The sequence below is a fragment of the Perognathus longimembris genome, chromosome 19 (assembly GCF_023159225.1).
Source record: "Perognathus longimembris pacificus isolate PPM17 chromosome 19, ASM2315922v1, whole genome shotgun sequence".
Classification (NCBI taxonomy): domain Eukaryota; kingdom Metazoa; phylum Chordata; class Mammalia; order Rodentia; family Heteromyidae; genus Perognathus; species Perognathus longimembris.
Window position 1 is genome coordinate 22277489 of NC_063179.1, and position 23231 is coordinate 22300719.

The 23231-nt window shown below is 38.3% G+C and overlaps 1 protein-coding gene across 2 annotated transcripts in view; it reads right to left on the reverse strand.

Annotated features, from left to right (window-relative positions):
- Positions 1 to 22837, reverse strand: part of Rictor (RPTOR independent companion of MTOR complex 2) — an 87031-nt gene extending 64194 nt beyond the window's left edge. For both annotated transcript variants that reach the window (XM_048368513.1, XM_048368512.1), the window contains exons 1-3: positions 22730 to 22837; positions 22507 to 22554; positions 245 to 342 (exon numbers count right to left, since the gene is read on the reverse strand). In XM_048368513.1, the coding sequence (XP_048224470.1) occupies positions 245 to 342; positions 22507 to 22554; positions 22730 to 22778 (195 nt within the window). In that variant the 5' untranslated portion in view covers positions 22779 to 22837. The remainder of the gene's footprint in view (positions 1 to 244; positions 343 to 22506; positions 22555 to 22729) is intronic.
- Between the last annotated feature and the right edge of the window lie 394 nt (positions 22838 to 23231).

A 23231-nucleotide genomic window follows, 5' to 3' on the forward strand; every position in this document is an offset into this window, starting at 1 on the left:
GGTGAAGTAGGAGGATCACTTGAAGAATAAGACTGGCTTGGGAAACATACACAACAAAAGTACTTCTCAAAATCAAAACACCAAAAAACCAAGCACACTGGCAAAATCCCTTTTCTCTGAAGAATTAGAAGAAAGCACACATTGAGTAAGTAGAGAAGAATTCCTTTCCATGGAGATTAAGAAGTATCTAAGTATGATAAGAAACAAAGAATTTTAGGTGAAATTAAGGTTTCAAGTTACTTACCTTAGTAAAGTTATTCAGATGGCCTAACTTTCTCATATTTGATACTCCTTGTAATTTGGCCACATTCTGGAGAATCTCCCTTAAGTTATCAGAAGGTTCTAGAAGAAAATACAAGACAAGTTAACCTCATTTGAAGAGTATTTTCCTAATCAAGCACGTAAAATATGCTGTATTAAAATGTACAACATTGGCTCTTGGTTTAAAGTCTTGCCCTGTACCCTAAAGGCATTCATAATCAATCTCAAAGTGTTGTGCATGGCATTCAATTCCCTTCACATTCCTACTCCACTTATACCTATGGTCCAACTCTGTTTACCACCAGTTATTACTCAACCAAAAACTGTATCTCAGTTTTTCCATTCTTGGTATTACTATGTGACAACAGATGCCAAATACACTGCCCTGCTTGACTCAATCAAAAAACCTGGATAAAGAATACTAAACTGAGACTGCATATGCTGAAGCAAAGAAAAATGAGTCCAGGAAAACGAGAAAGACAATAAATGTACTCTACAGTTGTACAGTTTCTAGATCCTGGTGCTGAAGAGGAAAAGCCTAAGCAAGTTCTAACTTGGAGATAAAGCTAAAAACACACAGACACCATGAATTACTGAAGAACACTGTCCAGAGAGAATATCCCCGAGTTATGATAAAGGAGCCTCTTAGGTATTTGGTACAGCAAACATCCCTGCACTACCAGAGTGTGAGATATTATCCAAAGCCACCAAACAGGGAAAAAAACCATTCTAAGTAATCAGAGAGGAGATTGCTCTTCCTTACAGATTGCCAAACTTCACTGGGCATTGAGTATTCACAAACCATCTCTAAAGAGTAGGAAACAATTAGATATAAACTAGACAATCTTTTTTGTTTTAATTAGGTTGGGGTTTGTTTGAACTCAGGGCCTCACACTTGCTAGGCAAGTGAGCTAGCTACCACTTGAGCTGTAACTCCAGTCTTCATTTAACATATCTTTAAATGCAAGACTTGAAAGAATCAAATTGTTTCTTTTTTTAATTTTTTTTTATTTTTGCCAGTCCTGGAGCTTGGGCTCCGGGCCTGAGCACTGTCCCTGGCTTCTTTTTGCTCAGGGCTAGCACTCTGTCACTTGAGCCACAGCGCCACTTCTGGCCATTTTCACATATAGAGAATCAAATTGTTTCCATGTAACTAAACAAGAGAATTTTTTTTTTTTTTTTTTTTTTTTTTGCCAGTCCTGGGCCTTGGACTCAGGGCCTGAGCACTGTCCCTGGCTTCTTCCCGCTCAAGGCTAGCACTCTGCCACTTGAGCCACAGCGCTGCTTCTGGCCGTTTTCTATATATGTGGTGCTGGGGAATCGAACCTAGGGCCTCGTGTATCCGAGGCAGGCACTCTTGCCACTAGGCTATATCCCCAGCCCCTGAGAATTTTTAAGAATAGAAAAAAAAATCAAGTGCATACCAAGGTAAGTCACAATTAACCTCTAGTCAAAAACTACCAAGCATGTAAAAGAAGCAGGAAAAACATGGACCACAAAGACAAGAAAAATTAATCAATTAAAACTGACCCCCAAACTGTCATGTTAGGATTACTGGAAATGAACAATATAAGTTTGATAACTGTGGTTCAAATTCAAATGTTTAAATGGTCCAATAAGGTCATGGAAAGGTGTGGAAGTACTCAAACTGAATTTCTGCACATGAAATTATAAATGCCCTAAATAAAAAGTACTCTACATGGTCATAATAATCTTACAAAACATAAAAATAGTGAATTGTGAAGGCAATTAAAGCTATCCAAAATATAACATAAACAAGAAAAAATAAGTAAGAGTATCAGCATACTGCAGAATTTCAGTTTCACATAAGTATTAGTGGAATCCCCAAAGCAAAGGTAGCAAGGTGAAGAGAAATGAAATGATTACCTAAGAAATAATACATAAAAACTTGCAAAATTGATTAAAACAGTAACAGCCAACAAATCCAAGAACTTTAATCTATTCCAAGCACAAGGTATAAGCCAAGACACATCATAATTAAACAGCTGAAAACCACTCAGAAAAAATTTAAAGATAGCCAAAAAATTTTAAATGACAAGTTACATAGAGAAACGATTTTCCTTTTTTTTTTTTTAAAGGGAGGTTTATCATCAAACACAAGATAAAAGACAATGGAGTAACCTTTTCCAAAAAAACACCTTAAAACCATAACAACAAGAAGAAAAACAATGCTGGTGGCTCACGCCTATAATTCTAGCTTCTCAGGAGGTTTAGATCTGAGGATCATGGTTCAAATCCAGCCCAGGTAAGAAAAATCCACGAGTCCCATTCTCCAGCTAACCACAAAAAGCCACAAGTGGAGCTGTGGCTTCAAGTGGTAGAGTGCTAGCCTTGAGCAAAAAGGGAGAGCACTTAGGCACTGAGATTCAAGCCCCAGAATTGACACACTGACACACATATACACCAAATGAAAGAAAGAGGGGAGAGGGAGGGAAGGAGGGAGGAAGGAAGAGAAGTTAAAATCATTCTTAATTCATTTGCTTTACAAAATCAGACTACTACTAGTTGGCGCGGGGGGGGGGGGGGGAGTGTCTGTCAGGCAATAGGTTGCAAACTCCTAAAATATAGTGTCAATTCCTTCAGGATGCTGCAAGCTCTTTTACTAACATATTCAGCATCTTACTTAAAACCATATTTGTTTTAAATAAAAACAGAAGTATTTAGCCTAAACAACATTATGTTACCATATTGCTGATATTTTAGTTTAAAAAGAATTATGATTTCCTTCAAGATTCTTACAAACCCAAGGAACCAGTTGTTTTGAATTAGTGTTTACTTCACCAAATAAAATTGCTTTCAAACTTGCTACTCAATTCTGTTATATCAGTGTTGGTTATGAGAAACATGTTGGTAGCAAACCACCAAGCACACTATTCATCCCAGCTATTTCCAATCAATTTGAGGTTGACAGCTACTTGAGATAATTCCACTGATTTTTGGAGCATCTCCATGTATATGAGTTAATGCATATTTAATGTTAATTAAATTCAACTCTTTTAACTGAGTTAGAATGTTTATGACTCATAAAATTATAAGAAAGCCTATCATTGAATGAAATCACATCTCATTAAGAAAAATTATAAACTAGACTACTGTGGCTCAAACTGGTACTGTAATCCATTTTACTGATGAGTCTGGGATCTAAGGTTCATGGTTCAAGGCTAGCCTGGGGAAGAAAATCAGTTGAGACTTTTATCTCTGATTAATCATCAAAATGCTGAAAGTGAAGCTGTGGCTCAAGTGGTATAGTGCTAACCTTGAGCAAAAGAGCTCAAGGACAGTGCCTAGGATTGGTTTTTAAAAATTACAAAAGATCCTGAGTAGGTCACTATTTGTATTTGTAATACTTTCTCTTTTAAATTTAAGTTGTACTGTAAAGGTGATGTAGAGAGCAGTTAGTTACCTAAGTCAGTTAATAAGTACATTTCTTTTTTCCCACTTTTTGTTATTACACCTTGTAGCTGAAGAAATTGATGAAGAAAAATTACACATAAGCTAATGTTGTTAAGTGATTAACTGTATTTGAACTTTAAAAAAAGTGTACGTTCTGTAAAATCATATGTAGTTAGTTCTAAGATAATTTAGAAACTATGACAGTTTTTAAAGTCAAGGTTAAGGATCACTACTGACATGTAAAATCCACCTAGAAGAAATGTACAACCCAAATATTTCACACTGATTTATCATTAGAATGCCAAGCACCACATAAAGAACTTTACTAAAATGACAATATGGTTACTTCTATCTAATGATCTGAGAGAATAGATAAATACCTATATATGTAGATCTGAACAGATATATATTCCCATAAGGGTTTGCCTAACATTTTTTTGAAAAGCACACAAATGATACAAAGATGAAATCTTTTGAGTTCATCCATTCTAAAAGTAGTCCATGAATGAGCAAGGCTCATCCATTTTAAAATGCACTTCACATAGAAGTAGAAAGAAAATCAACAACAAAAGAAATGGTATGAATTTAAAAACTGACAGGTGTTGGTAACTGTGCTTAATGAAGATACTACTATTGCCAACCCCTCCTCCAATCAAAATGAATAAGCCTTTCTACTTCCTTCCCTCCACACCTCCCTCCCCATTGTATAATTTATTTCTAAGACCTAAAATTATGCAAGGATTTCAAAGTTTATTTATAATATAGTTGATGGAAGACAAAACATGTTTTCCCTTAGATATTATTTTAATTCCCAGTTCAATTTAAAACTGCACTATAGACATTTTAGGCTCCAAAAGGATCTAACACTTATGTGCTGCTACAATGTTGCAATTGGAGAAAACTTGAAATACTAGGTTAAAGTTGCCCTGGTTAATGAAAGGAGAAATTGTTAGTTTCTTATTTTCTTAGGCCAGGACTCCTCAAATTTAGTCAACTTCTCATAATGGAAAAGGGGCTGAGAGGACTCTGATAGTATGACCATTCATGAGGGTTCTATCTTCAAGATCTAATTACCTACTGCTAAGATTGGTTGAAATAAAATAAGCTGATAATAAAATGTAGAAGAAACTATGAAACAAATGGGGCTCTTATACAGTTAGAAGTGTTAATTTTTGTAATCACTTTAAAGAGCTGTTAGCAACATACAATTATCTAAATGATGACCAAACAATTTCACTATAAGTTAGGAAAGTATCATCTGCAAATATACAACTATTTCAGTAGGTGTCAGTGGCTCATGCCTGTATTCCTAATCAGAAGGCTGAGAAAAAGAAGACAGCTGTTCAAATTCAGACCAGACAGAAAAGTCTTTGAGACTCCATCTCACTGAAGCGGTAGTGCACCAACAGAGGAAGCAACCAGAGTAAGCACAGGGTCACCATTACTGGGGGAAAAAAAAAATTAAGGCAAACACCAGTGGCTCATGCCTATAATCCTATCTATTTGGAAAGCTATTATCAGGAGGATTGTGGCCCCAGGCCAGGCCAGGCAGAAAACTTCATGAGATTCTATCTCAATAGAAGATACTGAACACGAATAAGGGTTCATGTCTTGTCTTCCCAGCTATGTGGGAATGTATAAAACAGAAGAAGCTAGGAGCATACCTCAGAAGAAAACAAAACTTAGGGCTGGGGATATGGCCTAGTGGCAAGAGTGCCTGCCTCATATACATGAGGCCCTGGGTTCGATTCCCCAGCACCACATATACAGAAAATGGCCAGAAGTGGCGCTGTGACTCAAGTGGCAGAGTGCTAGCCTTGAGCAAAAAGAAGCCAGGGACAGTGCTCAGGCCCTGAGTCCAAGCCCCAGGACTGGCAAAAAAAAAAAAGAAAGAAAACAAAACTTAGACCTATTTACCAAGGATTAGAGACATGGCTCAGTAGCAGAGGACCTTTCTAGAAAGAGTAAAGTCCTGAGTTCAAACCTACTACAACCAATAAAGAGTTTATAGCAAGCAGCTTTATGCCAAATAATCACAAACTATAAAAAATCCAAATACCCAAGAAGTATAGCTAATCATGCTATAGTATATATGCACTGTGAAATAGTAGTCAACAAGAAACAACTGAAAAAAATCAACAGCAAAAAGTTAATGAAACTAAGGTGTACATACAGTATTATTCCATTTACCTGTAATTTAAAGTAAACCCCGATGGTAGAAATCTTAAGAGGAAGCAGAAGGCTGTGTCTCATGTATGCAACCCAAGCTTCTCAAGAGGCTAAAATCTGAGGATTATGGTTGAACGCCAGCCTGGGTAAAAAGTCCATGCGATTCTTATCGATAATTAACCACCAAAAAGCTGGAAGGGAAGCTATGGCTCAAATGGTGTGCTAGCCTTGAACAAATAAACCTAAGGGACAGTGCCTAGGCCCTGAGTCCAAGCCCCCGTACCACACACACAGAAAAAAGGAAATCATATTAACAGTTTCTGGGTGATGAAGTAACCAACTGTAAAGAATTTAACGGTCTAGGAAAAGGAACAATATTCATTCTACCTAAACTCTAGTTACTTTGAATGTATTGTTATATACACTAGAACATTATATGTGCATGCATGTAATTTCCAATGTATTAACTCCAAAAGGAGAGTAAAAAAACACAAGGTGAACATTTGTAACATAAACCAGTATTTTACAGAAGTTTTAAGTTCCCGCGAGCTAATGACACAATATTCCCATTATCTATTCTATCCTTGCACAGCTTTACAGTCATAAGCTCATTCTAATTAAATTAATAAAATGTTTTATTATACTATTATTGATAACTATTTTTTGAAAAAAAATCTCAGTATATCTCCACTTGTGTATGTGTGTATGTACACATTGTCCTGGGGTTTGAACTGTGGGCTGGGTGCTGGCCCTGAGCTCCTTTTGCTCAAGGCTACCACTTGAGCCACAGTATCACTTCCATTTTTTTCTGTGATTAATTGGAGAAGAGTCTCATGGACTTTCCTGTGCAGGCTGGCTTTGAACCTCGATCCTCAGATCTCAGCCTCCAGAGTAGCTAGGATAATAAGCTTCCATTATATTCTTTATCCATAACTGTTCAGAAGCAATTATTATTATAGTTAATTGCTAACCAAGCTTCTTGACTTTGGCCTTAAAGTGACAAGGTGTAGATAAAGGCAATTGTAAACTCTGAGTGATAATGTACTCTTTAAGATCTTTTCCACCTTAGAGAAAAACTCCTCAAAATTTACTTTTGAAATCTTCCTCTTCCTTATTTCACAACTTTACATAGTTAGAATTTAGCTATTTAATCTTTCCCAAACTTGCTGACATATTTTCCTTCCTTCTACTCCATGAAGCAATGCCACACAAGTCATTCTTCCACCTTATATAACTATGACAAAAGTAGGGTCAACAGGTTTAGGAATTCAGTTATTTTTTTTTCCAAACTGTAACATATAGATTAAACTTTCAGAAACTGAAGTAGGAATAGCATTGCCAATTCACAAAGTCAGTCACAGATAAAGCAACTAGACACACCAAGATGTATTAACGTTAAGAATAGAAATTCTAGTCAGGCTTTGCTTGCAAATGAATTTAGGTCAGATCAGGATTTACTGGGTCAAGTTATTTACAGAAAAAAGTAATTCATTTCAGAGCTTCTGGGCTTCTAAAGTGGTAAAGAAACTGTGGGTGTGTACAACTCCTATTATCAAACTGCAGATCTTATGCTCCTTTTCATAACAAAATCATTGTAACTGTTGCTTTCTCAAAACATTCTCTCAGAAACAGAAAATATGTGGTATAATATTGAAGTATAAATTCAGATCTTTTAAGCTGGAAAAACGTGAACAACAAATAAACTATCACTTCCCAAATAACTACTGTTTGACAACATGAAGAACTGTAACAAAGTTCTGGCTATGTAGGATAAAAAATATTAATGGAAAGAAAGACTTGTACCATCCAGAACAAGTGCATCCAAAACTACAGAGAATCCGTGGGTAATCAACATGGACACTACCTGGAGTCAGGTTGGAAATATAGATTTGTGAACCCTCTCAGACCCTCACTGTAACAAGATTTTGGGTTCATTAACCTAGCATCCCTGCTTATTCTTACCAAGGCCTGCTAACAAGGTTCTATTATAAATAGAAACAATAAAGTAAAAAAATCTTTAAAATTAAATATTCAAATATATACAAACTATGAAATTTTATGTATCTACAGCAGAGTTGATACACATTCTGTAAAAGACCACATGGTAAACACTTTAGGCTTCGGATGCCATTCAATCGCTATTTCAACTATTTAACCCCACAAATACAGCAAGCATTAAAGCAACTAAAATGCCCCCTCCTCCAAAATTAAACAAATGAGTATAGCTGTATCTCAATAAAACATTATTTACAAATACACTAACAAACCAGATTACAAGTCATATCTTAGAAAACCATGGTTTACAAAAAAGGAAACTGAAAAAATAAAACTTACAAGAGCATTTAAAATAAAGAAATCTTTTTGCTCAATATGCAACTAACTGGAGCTTCTTTAATACCAAAGTCTGTTTATCTTGTAATCTCAACCTTGACAACTTCAGAGTACCTGGCAGAACACTTTGCCTAAGTTATACATACACTACCTGAATGAACAAATGAACGAATACAGTATTTCCACTCATAGGGAAAAAGAGTCTTCATTAAAATCAATGATAGGGGGCTGGGGATATGGCCTAGTGGCAAGAGTGTTTGCCTTGTATACATGAGGCCCTGGGTTCGATTCCCTAGCACCACATATACAGAAAACGGCCAGAAGTGGCGCTGTGGCTCAAGTGGCAGAGTGCTAGCCTTGAGCAAAAATAAGCCAGGGGCAGTGCTCAGGCCCTGAGTTCAAGGCCCAGGAATGGCCAAAAATAAAAAAAAAAAATAAATAAAATCGATGATAGTTTAGGCATTACTTGGTAACATAAAACATGTTACAAAAGTTATACATACACAGTTGATAAGAACTAACATTAGGGCTGAGGGTATGGCTCAAGTGATGTCTAATAAGCATTCAATCCTGAGTTCAAACACTAGTACCACCAAAATACTGTGGTGTGTGTGTGTGTGTGTGTGTCTAAGTAGAGAGGTAGCAATAGGTACATATACATAGAAATGTAGTTTAGATAAAGTAATATTACAAGTATCAGTTCTACTGATTCTGATTTCTCCTACTGAAAGACAATATTTAAGTCTAAAATAATTGGAACTGGCTAATTTGTTTTCTTAGGACCAAAGTGAAAGGACTACTTTCATTCACTCTTTCATTTAATTAACTCTGATTTATTGACATATGCTATTATCATAAGGCAATCTTCTAAAATCTGATCACATGACTTCCCTCTCTACTGTATTATCGCCAAATTATTATTTTTCTACTTTACTCTTCTTATATCCCTCTTTCTGTCTCATCTGTAATGCATAAGCTACACTATTTCCCATCTCTAGGCATGGTATACTAATTGTTCCTGCTACTTGGGTGACTTTCCCCGTATCTTACAGTGCTTCCTCATTAGTCTAGTATCAACAAAATGCCACAGCCTGGGAAATTTTCTCTGACAATTCCCATCAGTCAATTTTACAATAAGAACATTTGCTGATCCTTAACATTCTGTGATCACATATTTGCAGTTCTTGTTCTCTCTACTAGAATACAAACTCCTGAAGGAGTCTCAAGGGCAAGGACTTGATTTTTTGTTTTAACTACTGATTTGCCTGCACAGCAGTACACAGTTAAGGTTGATAAATATTTGTCAGCCGTGACTGAGAATAGAAGCTATGTGAACAAATTATAATACATTATAAGGGAACATATACTAGGAGATCCACAAGAAAAGCTCAATTCTGTTGAGGAAAGTAAGAATGACTTTTGTTGGTTAAATAAGAGAGCTGATTGATAAAGGATAGAACTAGAATAGTTATAAAACCCATGCAATCATTCAGCTAAGAAATGAAATCCTGAATAGAGGTATGGGGACAAAGGATGAAGAGCAGATTTTATACGCATTTCAGAGATAAAAATCATACCCTCTCCTTGTAGATTTGATGTGTGCAATAAGGACAAGGAATGAGGTTAAGCTGTCCCCTGGGTGCCTGATCTGGCCTAATTAAAGTAGTGCCTCTAATCCATGTAGGTAATAAAGAAATATTTTTAGAATATGGTATTAGTAAGGTTAATTTGTAACTTTAAGTTTGATGTACTTGCCTAAGTGGTTAAGACACTGACTAAGAATATTGGTGGCCCTGCCCAAGTAGCAGTGTTTGTGTAACCTGTGAGCTACCCTAGTTTCAAATCCTATTAGTAAAAACCTAAAAGGTGAATGAATAACCAGTGAAAACCTCAAATTATAACATAAATGTAATGGTCATTTATTCAGTCAATAAACACACAGCATATACAACATGCTAGAGTATGCTAACCGCCAAGGATCAAAGATGAACAAAATAAAATAGTGTACTCACAAAACTCACATTGTATGGAGACAAACTATATATACATATATATGTACTACATACCATGTATATATTATATGCATATATGTGTTTACATTTATATCATATAGCATATATATGTATACCATGTAATATGTATTATAACAATGGCTATGAAATAGCAGCAATATGAGACTGTCAGGTAAGGAAAAGGAAAAAGTTCAACACTAAAAGAATGGAAAGTAGTCCGGCATTGTGGTTCAAACATATAATCCTAGCTACTCAGCAGGCTGAGATAAGAGGATAGCTAATCTAGGCTAGCCCTGGCAAAAAGTTTGTGAGGCTCTATCTCAAACAATAAATAAATTAATTCATGAGTTCCCTGATGAGTCCAATTTGATTTAATCATTCCCCAAACTTCAATTCACCTTCAAAGAGCAATTCAAACATCTATCTTCAGTAATCTTTTAAAGCACATTTTGGACAATCTTTAGTAATCTTCAAAAGCATAGTTTTTAATTTAAGAAAAAAAAAAGGTGGTTACCAGTAGCTCACACCTGTAATCCTAACTACTTATAGCAGCCAAGATCTGAGGATCTAGCTTTGAAGTCAGCCTAAGCAGGAAAGTCTATGAGATTCTTACCCCACTAATTAACCACCAAAAAGCTGAAGTGAAGATGTTGCTGAACTGATAGAGCACTAGCTTGGAAGTTAAGGGGCAGCACCAAAGCCCTAAGTTGTAGCCCCAGGACTGGCACAAAAAAAAAAGAAAGAAAGAAAGAAAAGATCTTAGTTTTGTTGATCTTTTCTAGTCTTTATCTCAATTATCTCTACTTTGATCTTTATTCCTTCCTTCTGTTTATATTGCTTTTATTGTTGTAGTTGTGTGTTGCTATGTAGCCCACACCGGTGTCAAATTTGTGGTACTCCAGCTAAACCTCTTAAGTGATAGAATTACAGATGTATACCACTCTCCTCAGCTCCATAGGAGCACACTACTAACTGAGGACCAAATAATGTTTACCACGTTTCCTTTACTTTTGTAGGCTATAGTTACTTATTAGGGTAACTAATCTACCAATTTAGTTAGGATATTACAAAACTTACTGGCTTGGAATCTGATTTTTTAACTTTTGAAGTAATCTGATTTCATCTTTTTCTTTAGTCAAACATAAAACAACTTACTATCAAATGTGTTAGTGGCTAAAGATGATCAAATCAGAAATTTAGGCTGAAAACATAAAAGCTAAACAAGGAAACTAGTTTAAAAGTAAATCATCTGGAGCCAGGAATGTGGCCTAGTGGCAAGCGTCTTTGCCTTGTATAAACAAAGCCCTGGGTTTGATTCCCCAGCACCACATATATAGAAATCGATTGGCCAGAAGAGGCGCTGTTGCTCAAGTGGTAGAGTGCTGGCCTTGAGCAAAAAGAAGCCAGGGACAGTGTTCAGGCCCTGAGTCCAAGCCCAGGACTGGCCAAAAAAAAAAGGTAAATCATCTGGCACTGGTGGCTTATGACTGTAATCCTAGCTACTCAAGAGGATGAGATCTTAGGATCACAGTTCAAAGCCCATCAGGACAGGAATGTTCATGAGACTCTCATCTCCAATTAGCCACCAAAAACCCAGAAGAGGAGCTGTGGTTCCAGTGGTAGAACGTCAGTTCTAAATCACTGTTCTATCAGTGGTAAGATTTACTGCTTATTGTTCTTGATGTTTCTAGAAAAACTATAAAGCTTAAGTGCAAGGGTTTTACAGGAAAAGTTGTATGAATTTCATGTCTCTCTTGATATCTATATGACCTTTGAGGTAGTTAGGCATTAACTCGTTTTCTTTATAATTACATAAGTAATTAAGTGATGTTCTTAAAAGACTCCACAACACATAACAGAGTTGTTGCTATTTCTATAATCAAAAACCATGTCTTACACATTTAGCAACTAAACAATGTTGAACACATAACCAACACTAACTACTATTTCAATAATATTCAATAGGGAGCTGGGGATATGGCCTAGTGGCAAGAGTGCTTGCCTCCTATATATGAAGCTCTGGGTTCAATTCCCCAGCACCACATATACAGAAAACGGCCAGAAGTGGCACTGTGGCTCAAGTGGCAGAGCGCTAGTCTTAAGCAAAAAGAAGCTAGGGACAGTGCTCAGGCCCTGAGTCCAAGCCCCAGGACTGGCAAAAAAATAAAAAATAAAAAAATAATAATATTCAATAACTACTGACTGGTTTACAAGAGGAAAGGATAAAAATCTACATTTGCATAAATCTTTAATCTGATTAATCCTAATATGCTTTACTAATAAATATAAAAATAAGAAAAAGAGTTGTTTTAAAAGAGTAAATTAAGACCAACTGTTAAAAGTCACTTTTATTCAATTTTGGCTAATCTGATAAGAACGTTTTATTGTAACACACAAAACAATGACAAAGTCTTACTAACAGACATAAAACAATGACAAACCCTGTAAATAGCCTACCTATCAATAGGATTTGAATGATGATGACAACTGTTATCTTTTTTGGGGACTCTACCTCTTTGAGCAAGAAGGCTAGTAAAATTATTTGTAAAATACCTCCCAAATATGCTAAAAACAAGCATGAAACATATAAACCCACCTTCTCCAAATCCATACATATGCTTGTATCCCAGAACATATTGTAGCTGTGTAGTCCTCTAATTTCAAGTAGAAAACTACTGAAAAATTACAATGTACACAGCTCTAGAACAGTTAAATACATTTTATGTGGCAAGCTGTTCCTTCTTAGCAACTAAATTATTTGGCAATCTTTGTTTACAGCTGTGTCTCTTCACTCTTTATTAATTGTGAGAAATACATGAAATTACACTGGATTTAGAGCAAGATTACTAAACTCTCTGCAAGTGACATTCACGTCTTATTTTGCTGCCAGAATATAGTAATGGTATTCCCAGACATTACTGTTTACCCAAATTACTAGAGGACAGGGTATGGTGTCTGGATTTAAGCAACAAAACATTCTGTATTTTTTTCTGGATAATTTCAATTTCAAATATTTGTTCTCACTGTTAGTTATGTGTTAAATTCTGAGGTCAGAAAATAATTGTATTGAGGAAAATAACAAAAAAACTAATCATCCCATTTATAATCTATTTTGATTGCATATATTTAGAAATAAGTATGATAATTTTACAGAGCCTCTTGAACATGCATACTTCTTTCCATTAATAATACTGAATTAACAATGAGAAAAGGTATGTGTACTACAAAACAGAAATCATTTACGGTTAGGTTTAGAATGTAAGCCATCATATATATTCATAGTCACAAGTACAAAATTACTTCACAATGTGACTCAAATCTCTCAACCCAGTCCAGTCTCAATCTGCTTTCAAAGGTCAGGAAAGCACAAATCTGAAATATAATCAGTCTTGTACAGTAGAGATTTATACAAAGGAAAAAAATCTCAACATTTTTCCTCAACATTATCTTGAAATGTGAACAATATGCCAGGAATGTTGTAAGTGGTGATTTTCCAAACCCTAGTCTAGAGCTCCACCTATTTAAGTGCAATGCACCCCTTTTATGCAAAGGTCTTCCTTCTGGTGGTGTTTCTAGGAAGTCTTTCTCTAGGTCACTCTTTACCTACCTTCCTTTCTTTTTCTTTTTTTCTTAAGTTCCTCTAGTTTCTAACTCTTATAGAGATAACTGACAGGTACTTCAAATAGTACTGTGCTGTCTTGGGTTCAACAGCATCTCAACTTACAATATAATCTCCCTGAAAAAAGAAGTATGCCTTGTAGTGACAACACCAACCAACATAATATTATAGTCATCAATAAACTGATTGACTCAGGCTGGGTGGGGACTAGCAGGAGGGATTATGCTGGCAGGGAGGATACAGGCTAAATGTTGTCTAAACAGATTATTTGAAACTAGGAAAACAAAACAAGGAAACAGGTGAGGAAATGCTACTTTGTAGAACAGAGAGCATGAGAGAGGGGATGAAATAGATTGGAACACAGTGCAGACATGTGAAAAGATAGAACAACGAAATCCCCTCTGACTAACTGTATATGTATATGACATATACATAACATTAAGAAAACTGCTACAAATCCTAGTTTGTGGGAATTAAAAATGGCAAAGTAACTAAAGGAGCCAAAGTCTTCAAATTCTAGGTTAATCCAGGTTTAACAAAACTATTTTTATTTTTGTTACTAAATTTGACTAAATTCTTAAACAGGGTAAGTTTAAGGCATTGGTATATTCTCTATATCATTATATTCTATAGAAATTCCATCATTACCAGGTACACTGCTCAATGCATGCAATGTCTACATGGAAGAGGAATATGAAGAATGTACTTAGGTTTAAATTCTCATTCAACCCTATTACTTAGGACATATAAATTAGCTAGTTTACATAAATTCTTTTACTTACTTGGCAACTGCAAAATTTTATAATTATAGTCATTACAGAAATAAATTGCTTTAACCTTCCCATACTAACAAAAAAAGCACAACAGTACAAAACAATGGACAACCCAAAATGCTTAACAGTCAACTCTCAATTATTTGTACGTGGATTATCTAAAAAGTATTTTAACTTGTAGAAATAAAAAATTCAAATAAAGTATAAAAGGAAAGTTATATCAATCTGCTGGATGGGGGGGGAGAAGGAACACATAATCTTAAACTACATATATTGCACAGTTAGAACTCATCTACCAATATGACCCTTTTTTGGGCGCAGGTAACTGAGAGTGGACTGTAATTAAATGGGTGATAAAGGTACAGATACACGGGCATGCAAACCATTCACTCACCCCACAGTGCTTTTCACAGCCCTATTTTCAGTAGCCTGAGACCTGGGAGGGGGAGGAGACAGCAAGTCACAGCAGATGGATCACTTAAAAGGAAATTGAGAGTTGACTGTAATTTACATTTAAAGTGCTATGAAATACCACCACTCCTACATGTATTCATTATTGTTTATGAGAATATTTCTCACAGTGACTTAACAAGGCTATAAATGCTTCTTTTTAACCTTCCAATATCACCACAGCATAGATGGAAATATAAAGTACTACACATTTGAGAGGTGAGGCAACTGAAGCCCAGAAAGATTAAATAGCATGTCAAAATCATCCTCACATTAAAAGTGAGTTCTGCAAACCCCATCTTCAATGCTACAGCTTCTCACTTCTTTGACTAAAAAACTCTTCTCTCCTGTGTTCAGAGATTATAATCGTCATAATTTTGTTACCCTCTTCATTCTTAGTTATTCTTTTTTTTTTTTTTTGGCCAGTCCTGGGCCTTGGACTCAGGGCCTGAGCACTGTCCCTGGCTTCTTCCCGCTCAAGGCTAGCACTCTGCCACTTGAGCCACAGCGCCGCTTCTGGCCGTTTTCTGTATATGTGGTGCTGGGGAATTGAACCTAGGGCCTCGTGTATCCGAGGCAGGCACTCTTGCCACTAGGCTATATCCCCAGCCCGTTTTCTTAGTTATTCTTATCCATAACATATACCCTTCATCATCATCCGAATAAGAGAGGACCTCTGACCTCACAAAGCTTAAGGTTTAATGAAGGGTAAAGAAACTGGACAAAAATATCTAAAATGAGACGGTGCTAACTGCTATTTAAAAGGGAATAAAATTGTACAGAAGGAAGTAATAAATTTCTCACAGGAATAAAGAAGAATTGATTTGTAGAGCAGCATATGCCTTTGTCTTTAAAGCATTTGCATTTCTATAAAGAATACTGGAATTCCATTTCTAGGAAATACAGAAGTAACACACATGCAAGGTCAAGTAAATACGAAACAACATGCCACAGTTGAAGAAATAGCAGAGTCTTCTTTGACTAAAGTAATTATTACAACTAGGGGCACAGTTTCCAAGGGGAAAGAACATGACTAGAAGATTGTACTTTAGACTAGCAACCATCCCGGATGCCCTTTATGAAGAAGCACTGTGTGTAATGAAGGGAATGTGCTACTACACAAGTGAACTATGCAGAGGCAGAAATACTGTGAATGGCTAAGGTATACAGAACAATATAGCAATAAATCATAAAAGGCCAAGCTAAAGAATGTGGACTGTATTCAGTTAGTAAAAATGAGCCTGTAATGGGTATATGTGGGTGGGAAGCTGTTTGGAGACTTTTTGTTTTAGGTGGTGTTATTTAGTTTTCAACTTAAAGGAATGACAAGATCAGATCTGAATTGCAGGGAAATGATCCTGGCCATCATACACCAGGAGTGAAAAAAGATGAGAACAAAAGCAAGATTTTTACTAACTTATCCAAATGAGATAATGAGGATATGAACAGGATCAGTACAATGAGAAGAATGAATTCAATTGACATTTCAAAGGCAAATTGTGGGAGTTAGCAACAGGACTCTAGGATGAGCATGGCCTCTACACTGAACTACAGAGGATATTAGTACTACTTATAAAGTGCTTACAAATTATTTGGGTAGAGTTTTATACATCAAGAATAAGGTGACTATTAGATACATAGGAGTCACACACTAGCCCTGTGACCCCTAACTGGATTACACCTAAATCTCCATAATCTAAAATTTCAAAGCTCATATTCTCAACTGTAAAATATAAGGATAAGTACCTCCAAGAGTTGTTGAAGTTTATGACAATATATTTTAGTGCTTGGCACAAAGAAACGAATACGGTAATAGTATTAGCACATGTAGAACTTAAATGGCAATGAATTTTTATAAGAGGATATTAGCATCTCTTAAAGAATATTTTCACTATAGGAAGAGAGCTGTGCTTTCCAAAATTATAGTGATTAAGAAATAAAGTTGTGGGGTGATGATAAATTATTCTGCCTACAGAATCTACAGAAATATAATTGTTACGCAATCTTTCACCTAATCTTTCATATTTCCCACTCTTAGCCTATGCCTACCATAGTAACCCATTTACGTAAAGGATACAACAAAGGCTTGCTGAAAGTGAAAAACTGAGACAACTGCAGGGGAAAAAAATAAAAGAAAAAAAATCTTAGTTCTACAAAGACTCTGAAGAGGAAGTTGTATTAGGAGCAAAAAATTACTCTCAAAAAGGAACAAAGATGCTTTTTTGTTAGACTCCCAACACAGAGAAGGTAAGTGTGATAGAAAATTAGGCAATTCACATTAAACAACCTCTACCTTCTCAATAAAGAAAGTAAAGGTGCCCTGCATAGTGTCGGTTTCCTGGTTGTTGAACTTTGACTTTGTATTTCTAAGGAACTTATACCATTTGAGTTCTCCCTTGAATCTACCATATTTCAGTTAATAACAAGTACTTGAAAGGGGCAGGTCAGGTCAAGGAGAGAGGAGTAAAGGAATGAAAAGAATGGAAGGAGGACACAGTCAAGAATTCAATGTAAATCCTACAAAATTTAAACAAGTGAGGTAAAGGGTGGGTTTTAAGGGATGGGTAAGAATGCTGAAATGGGTGACATTGATCAAGATACATTATAATCATAAACTGCTTTGTTAAATGGCAAATCCTTTGTACAACTACTTTAGGATAATAAAGTAAAAATTTTAAAACAGGCACTTGCACTGAATGATAGTTTACAAAGTCACTTTTGAATTTGAAGAAAGCAAGTTAGCTGATTCTACATTGTAATATATATTTATTTGCCCTCATTTCTATATCTGAAACTGATATCCAGTCCTTAGGATATATTAGTACTCTTATAGGCCACTCCTCTGCCAAATGACTTTCCCTTTGCAAAGATGTACACATTTCCTATAAAGCCCAGAGTCCTTTCCACTTCATATACCAACATTCTTATGAGAAGTCAACCCTTTTTTGAGTCTTCTCATTATAGTCATTTATCCTTCAAAAAAAGTAATCATTGTTTCCTGGCTACTACTTGGACTACTTCTATCTTTTAAAATAGTTGGATTACTTAATTTATTGATTCACACTTAAATCTCCCTCCCTCCCTCCTTTCCTCCCCTCTCTCTTTGCCAGTCCTGGGGCTCAAACTCAGGGCCTGGGCAGTCTCTGAGCCTCTTTGCACTTAAGGCTAGCACTTTACCATTTGAGCCACTGTACCATTTCCGGCTTTTTCTGAGTAGTTTATTAGAGATGAGTGTCTTTGTGGACTTTCCAGCCCAGGCTAGCTTCGAACTCGATCTCAGCCTCCTGATTAGCTAGGATTATAGGTGTGAGCCACTTGTGCCCAATTTACAACTTTTGTCAGTTTCAATATCAGTACCAAGGAACTGAAGGTAACAGCAACTTCACTTTCATTCCTCCAGCACAAAATTCAGCCTCCTGCATAGCACTCAATCTGTTTCTTTTATCTAAATGAAGTTAGCAATTAAGCAGATGAGTACCTCCCAACCCGGGGAAATCCAAAAACAGAAGTTAGCTTACAACCTCCCATCATCTTTACCTTCCCACTCTTCTAGATATTACATTAAGCAACAACCAAAAGCCAACCTTCTTGTTCTTACTAATAGTAAAGAGGTTATATAATCAAAAATGTTCAGTAGTACTTTAAATTACATTGGAGTAATTGTGTTTGCAAACACATTTGCCCATGTTTTAGCAATCACTATGGACACTAGGACAGGTTTCAAGTTCTTATGGTCACTACTAGGAAGAAATAAACTACTAAAGTGATTTAAGAAAATAAATGAATAAATAAATAGTATCAATAGCATATTAGGAACTTACACAAATTTAATTAAGTAGGTTTCTGAACAAAACTGAAAAGCAGCAATTACCAGTCAGTTGACTGTAAAATCTACTACAATGAGCTACTAAAAAGTAGTTCATGACAACAATGCCTATAACAAACCAGAGAACCTCACATTTTTTCCTAGGCCTCAAGCAGTTTGCAAGAGCAGTCAAAATCATTATTAGTAGTAACAAGTTTTATGGCATCAGGAAAGAAAATCCTAGGGTTCCGTGAAATAAGTATCATGCTCTATCCCACATACACACAACATATTGTACTTCAACTACACTTTTGCACTTTCCCTCCCCACCTTTTTTAACTTAGGGTCTCAGTCATTGTAAGTTGACTTGGATCCTCTATCTTAACTTCCTGAGTGGTAGGATTAAAGTCCTTTAAAAAGATTTGTAACAGTTGTCTCAAAAATTCTATTTCAGATATATTCAAGTAATAGATACTTCTCAAGAAAAGAATCTTGAATTGTATTATCCCTTGTTAAAAACTATATAATATTCAAAGCAATTACTCATTTATTTATTTATTTATACCAGTTCTGGGGCATGAGCGCAGGGCCAGGGCACAGTCTACTACTTGAGTCCAAGTAGTCAGGCTCCAATTCCAGCTTTTTGGGGGGCGGGGTGGGGGGGGGTAATTGGAGGTAATAGTCGCATGCACTTTCCTGCCCACGCTGATTTCAAATCACAATCCTCAGATCTAGGCCTCCTAAGTAGCTAGGATTGTAGGTGTAAGCCACTAGCCCCAGCTTCAAAATATTTTTAATGCTTAAAGAATCCTAATTTTACAAGGCAACTCAGATTAAATATCACTCACAAAATATAGGGCCCTATGCTAAGTACATTCATTAAGAATTGCCTAGCATCTGCCTAACTCTGATGTTATCTTCTATTTGTATGAGGGGGAAAAAATACAGGGGTTAAGCAAGGTCAAAATACTTACCCCAAATGACCCAACTATTAAGTATTACACCTGAGATTATTGTATTTGACTCATAGTTAACTCTCTCTCTCTTTTTTTTTGCCAGTCCTGAGCCTTGAACTCAGGGCCTGAGGACTGTCCCTGGCTTTTTTTTTTTTGCTCAAGGCTAGCACTCTGCCACTTGAGCCACAGCGCCATTCCTGGTCGTTTTCTATATATGTGGTGCTGGGGAATCGAACCCAGGGCTTTATGAATATGAGGCAAGCACTCTTGCCACTAGGCCATATTCCCAGCCCATAGTTAACTCTCTTTACTTCACATCAATGGCTCCTTTAGGCATTATCTGAACATAACTTCTATGTATAATGAACTTTGCTGCACATCTATATGGTGAGTTTCTCAAAACTTACAGAAAAACAATTATGAGACCAAACATTGCCTCAGCATTAACAACAACAAAAAGCTTGGTTACTCAAGCTTTATCTTTTTACACTTTGTAATCCAATCCACAAACAGCTGTCCTTCAGCTGCAACAGACTACTTCACAGTTCTCAAATTATTAAGTTTAATTCCTCATGAATTTTCCTCATGTTAGAACAAGCCATTTTTGAACAATAAATGTTTGTTAGAATAAGTTACTCTGAAAAGTATCACTATATGATGACACTACTTAATTCATTTTACTCTTTTATTCTAATTACCTCATGATTTAGGAATAGAGTTCTATCACTCCCATTCTCAGCTGCTTATTGCTTTTTGGTTGTGTACATTTTATTCTAACTGAAATATACACTTTTTACAGAGCAGGTAGCTACAGCATTTTTTGGTACATTCTTACATAATCCTGGGAATGGGTGTTTACTATTTTCACAGGGAATGTATTTTGAAGAGCAAACATATAGATTCTGAGTAAAACTGGAGTAACCCAAGGTTTCAAGTCAAAATTGTACATAAGCTACTGGCACCAGAGAAACTCTACATAGGAGCTTAACAAACTCAATTTAAAATGCACCTATACATTATTTCTAGCCCATACCCAAGTAGGCTTTCAATGTAGAACTAGGCTCAAACTTATCTAAATGTGCTTTTCATTTCCACTTATACCATATGTACTTAAATTGCTAATCAACTGTTAGAGAACTGAAAAGCAAAATAGACTTGAAACAAGTGGAAGTGGCCTTATTTTGTTAGCAAGTATACCACAAAACTTAAGACAGCTTTTCCACAGAGGTACTATATAAATTAAGGTCACACACGCACAAAAAAATTGCATATTGGTGTACGAATGATCTAACTGGTGGCCATTTGTAGTATGTACAGTCTATAATATTGTGTTTTAGCAACTCTTCGCTTTTATAACTATCTTTTTTTTTGGCTTTTCTTTTTTTAGTACTGGGGATTGAACCCAGGACGGTGATATTTAGTAGACAAGCGCTCTGCCACTGAGCTACATCCCAGCCCAACTCTTCTGCCTTTTAAAAGAATTCACTTCACTATAAACTAAGTCCCTGCACTAAAAGAATAAATATTAAGTTACAACAATGTGCTCTTGTACCCAAATGAAAACTGGCCTTTCAGTTTACAATCCAATAACCTCACAATATACAAATTTGAGAGTGTAGTATGCTGTCGGTACAGACATGAGCCTCAACAATGAATCTGGTGATTAACTGTGGACAACAGACATGATTACATTGAGAGCGTAAGGGGAAAAAAAATGATCTCATGTACAATGTTTTCAACGACTTGTTTTACTTCGTGAAGTGTTTCACGGATCTCAAAAAAGAAACTGCTTCAACACAGCTGAATTCGGTTACACTCCAAGCTTACAGCCCCCGTGAAATATGACCATCAGAATTGGTAAACCAAAAGCTGTTTATCGTGGAAAAGCATCTCGTATAGATCTACTAATTCTTCAGGGAGCTATTGTCGATAAACTCGAATACCGTGACTGACGTGGAGGAGGGGGGAAAGACTGGTAGCCAGGTTTCAATTCTCAAAAACATAACCAGCTTTTGCCCTGCGTGCGCTGAAGGTGTAAACAAACCCATCTCCACTGCAGAAGGTAAACAATGAACCTGCAGCAGAGTGAGGGGGCGGTCTTTGGCCAACTCCAGCCAGACTCAGCGGTCCGGGAAGGGGAAGCGGGAGGAAAATAACAGCGTAAAGCCAGACACTCAGCAGTAAACCACTGGCTCTAGATCTCACCGCCGGGTGATCAATGCTGCGGGTCCCCCAGCAAGACGGTGGGCAGAGAGAAAAAGCAGTCAGCGACAGCGAGCACCGGGCAGAAGCAGGTCCGGCATCTGCTCCGGGGTGGCGGGGGGGGGGGGGGGGGACCGGGAGGGCAGGATGTGGTCGCTCTCCCCGCAAACATCCTCCAGCAACCTAAATAACAACCTCCACCTCCCTCGCCCGGGCCGCCCCCAGGGTTCGCGGCACGAGCTCCGGGTGGGAAGACGGGAAGGCTCCTCTCGGGAGCCAGGCGACACCAGGGATCGCAGGCTCGGCCGCCTTCCGCCCCGCGTACCCCCCGCCACCAGCAGCCCGGAGGCCAGGAGAGGGGCGAGAGAAGCGGGCACGGGAAGGGGGATGGGTCCGGCGAGGCCGCCCCGCTCGGCCCCCGCGGGCCAGCAGGCAGGGCTCGGGCTCCGCGTCCCGCGCCCTACTCCCCGCTTCCCGGCGGCCCCCGGCCCCGCGCCCGCGGCGCCCGCGTTACCTCGGGTCAGGTCCAGCGGGACGTTCTCCTCGCCGCTGTCATTCCGCCCTGCGCGAGACAAGACACACGACCCCAGTTAGGCTTCGCTCAGGGACCGGCGGCGACTGCTCCCGGCTCCGGCCACCGCCCCGGCCCGCTCCCCTCACCCAGGGCTAAAGGCAGGTGGGCGCCCGGGAGACTCTGAGCGCCCGGCGGTAGGGAGCGAGCGCTGCCGCGGGCTTACCTCGTATTCGGAGGTTCTTCAGAGAGCGGCCGCGGCCGATCGCCGCCATATTGACGGGTTTCAGTCACAACACCGGAAACCTCGCCCGATCGCGCGAGAACCCCCTCCCCTCCCCTCCTTCGCCGCGCCCGCCCCCCCCCCCCGCAGCCCGTCCCCGCCCCTCGGCGGCGGGCGGCGAGCCGGGTGGCTCGGTGCGGAGGGCGCGGCCACTCTGGCCCCGGGCGCGGCTCCACGCGGCGCCGGGCGCGACTGTCTCCACACGGGGCAACCCTGTCCGTGGGTGCGGGCGCGGGACTCCCGGACTCCCGGACGTGGATCCGGGACGGAGGGGCCGGGCTGCTGCCGCGGGCCACCTGCTGAAGCCGCCCAGCCGCGGCTCCCCAGCGTCCCGCAGCGTCGGGCGCGGAGGCCGCGCCGGCTCCTCCGAGTGTGTGTTTTCAGGACAACCCGTAGGAAGGACGGACGGAACCTGCGCGCCGCCCCGTCCTCAGTCCCGTACGAA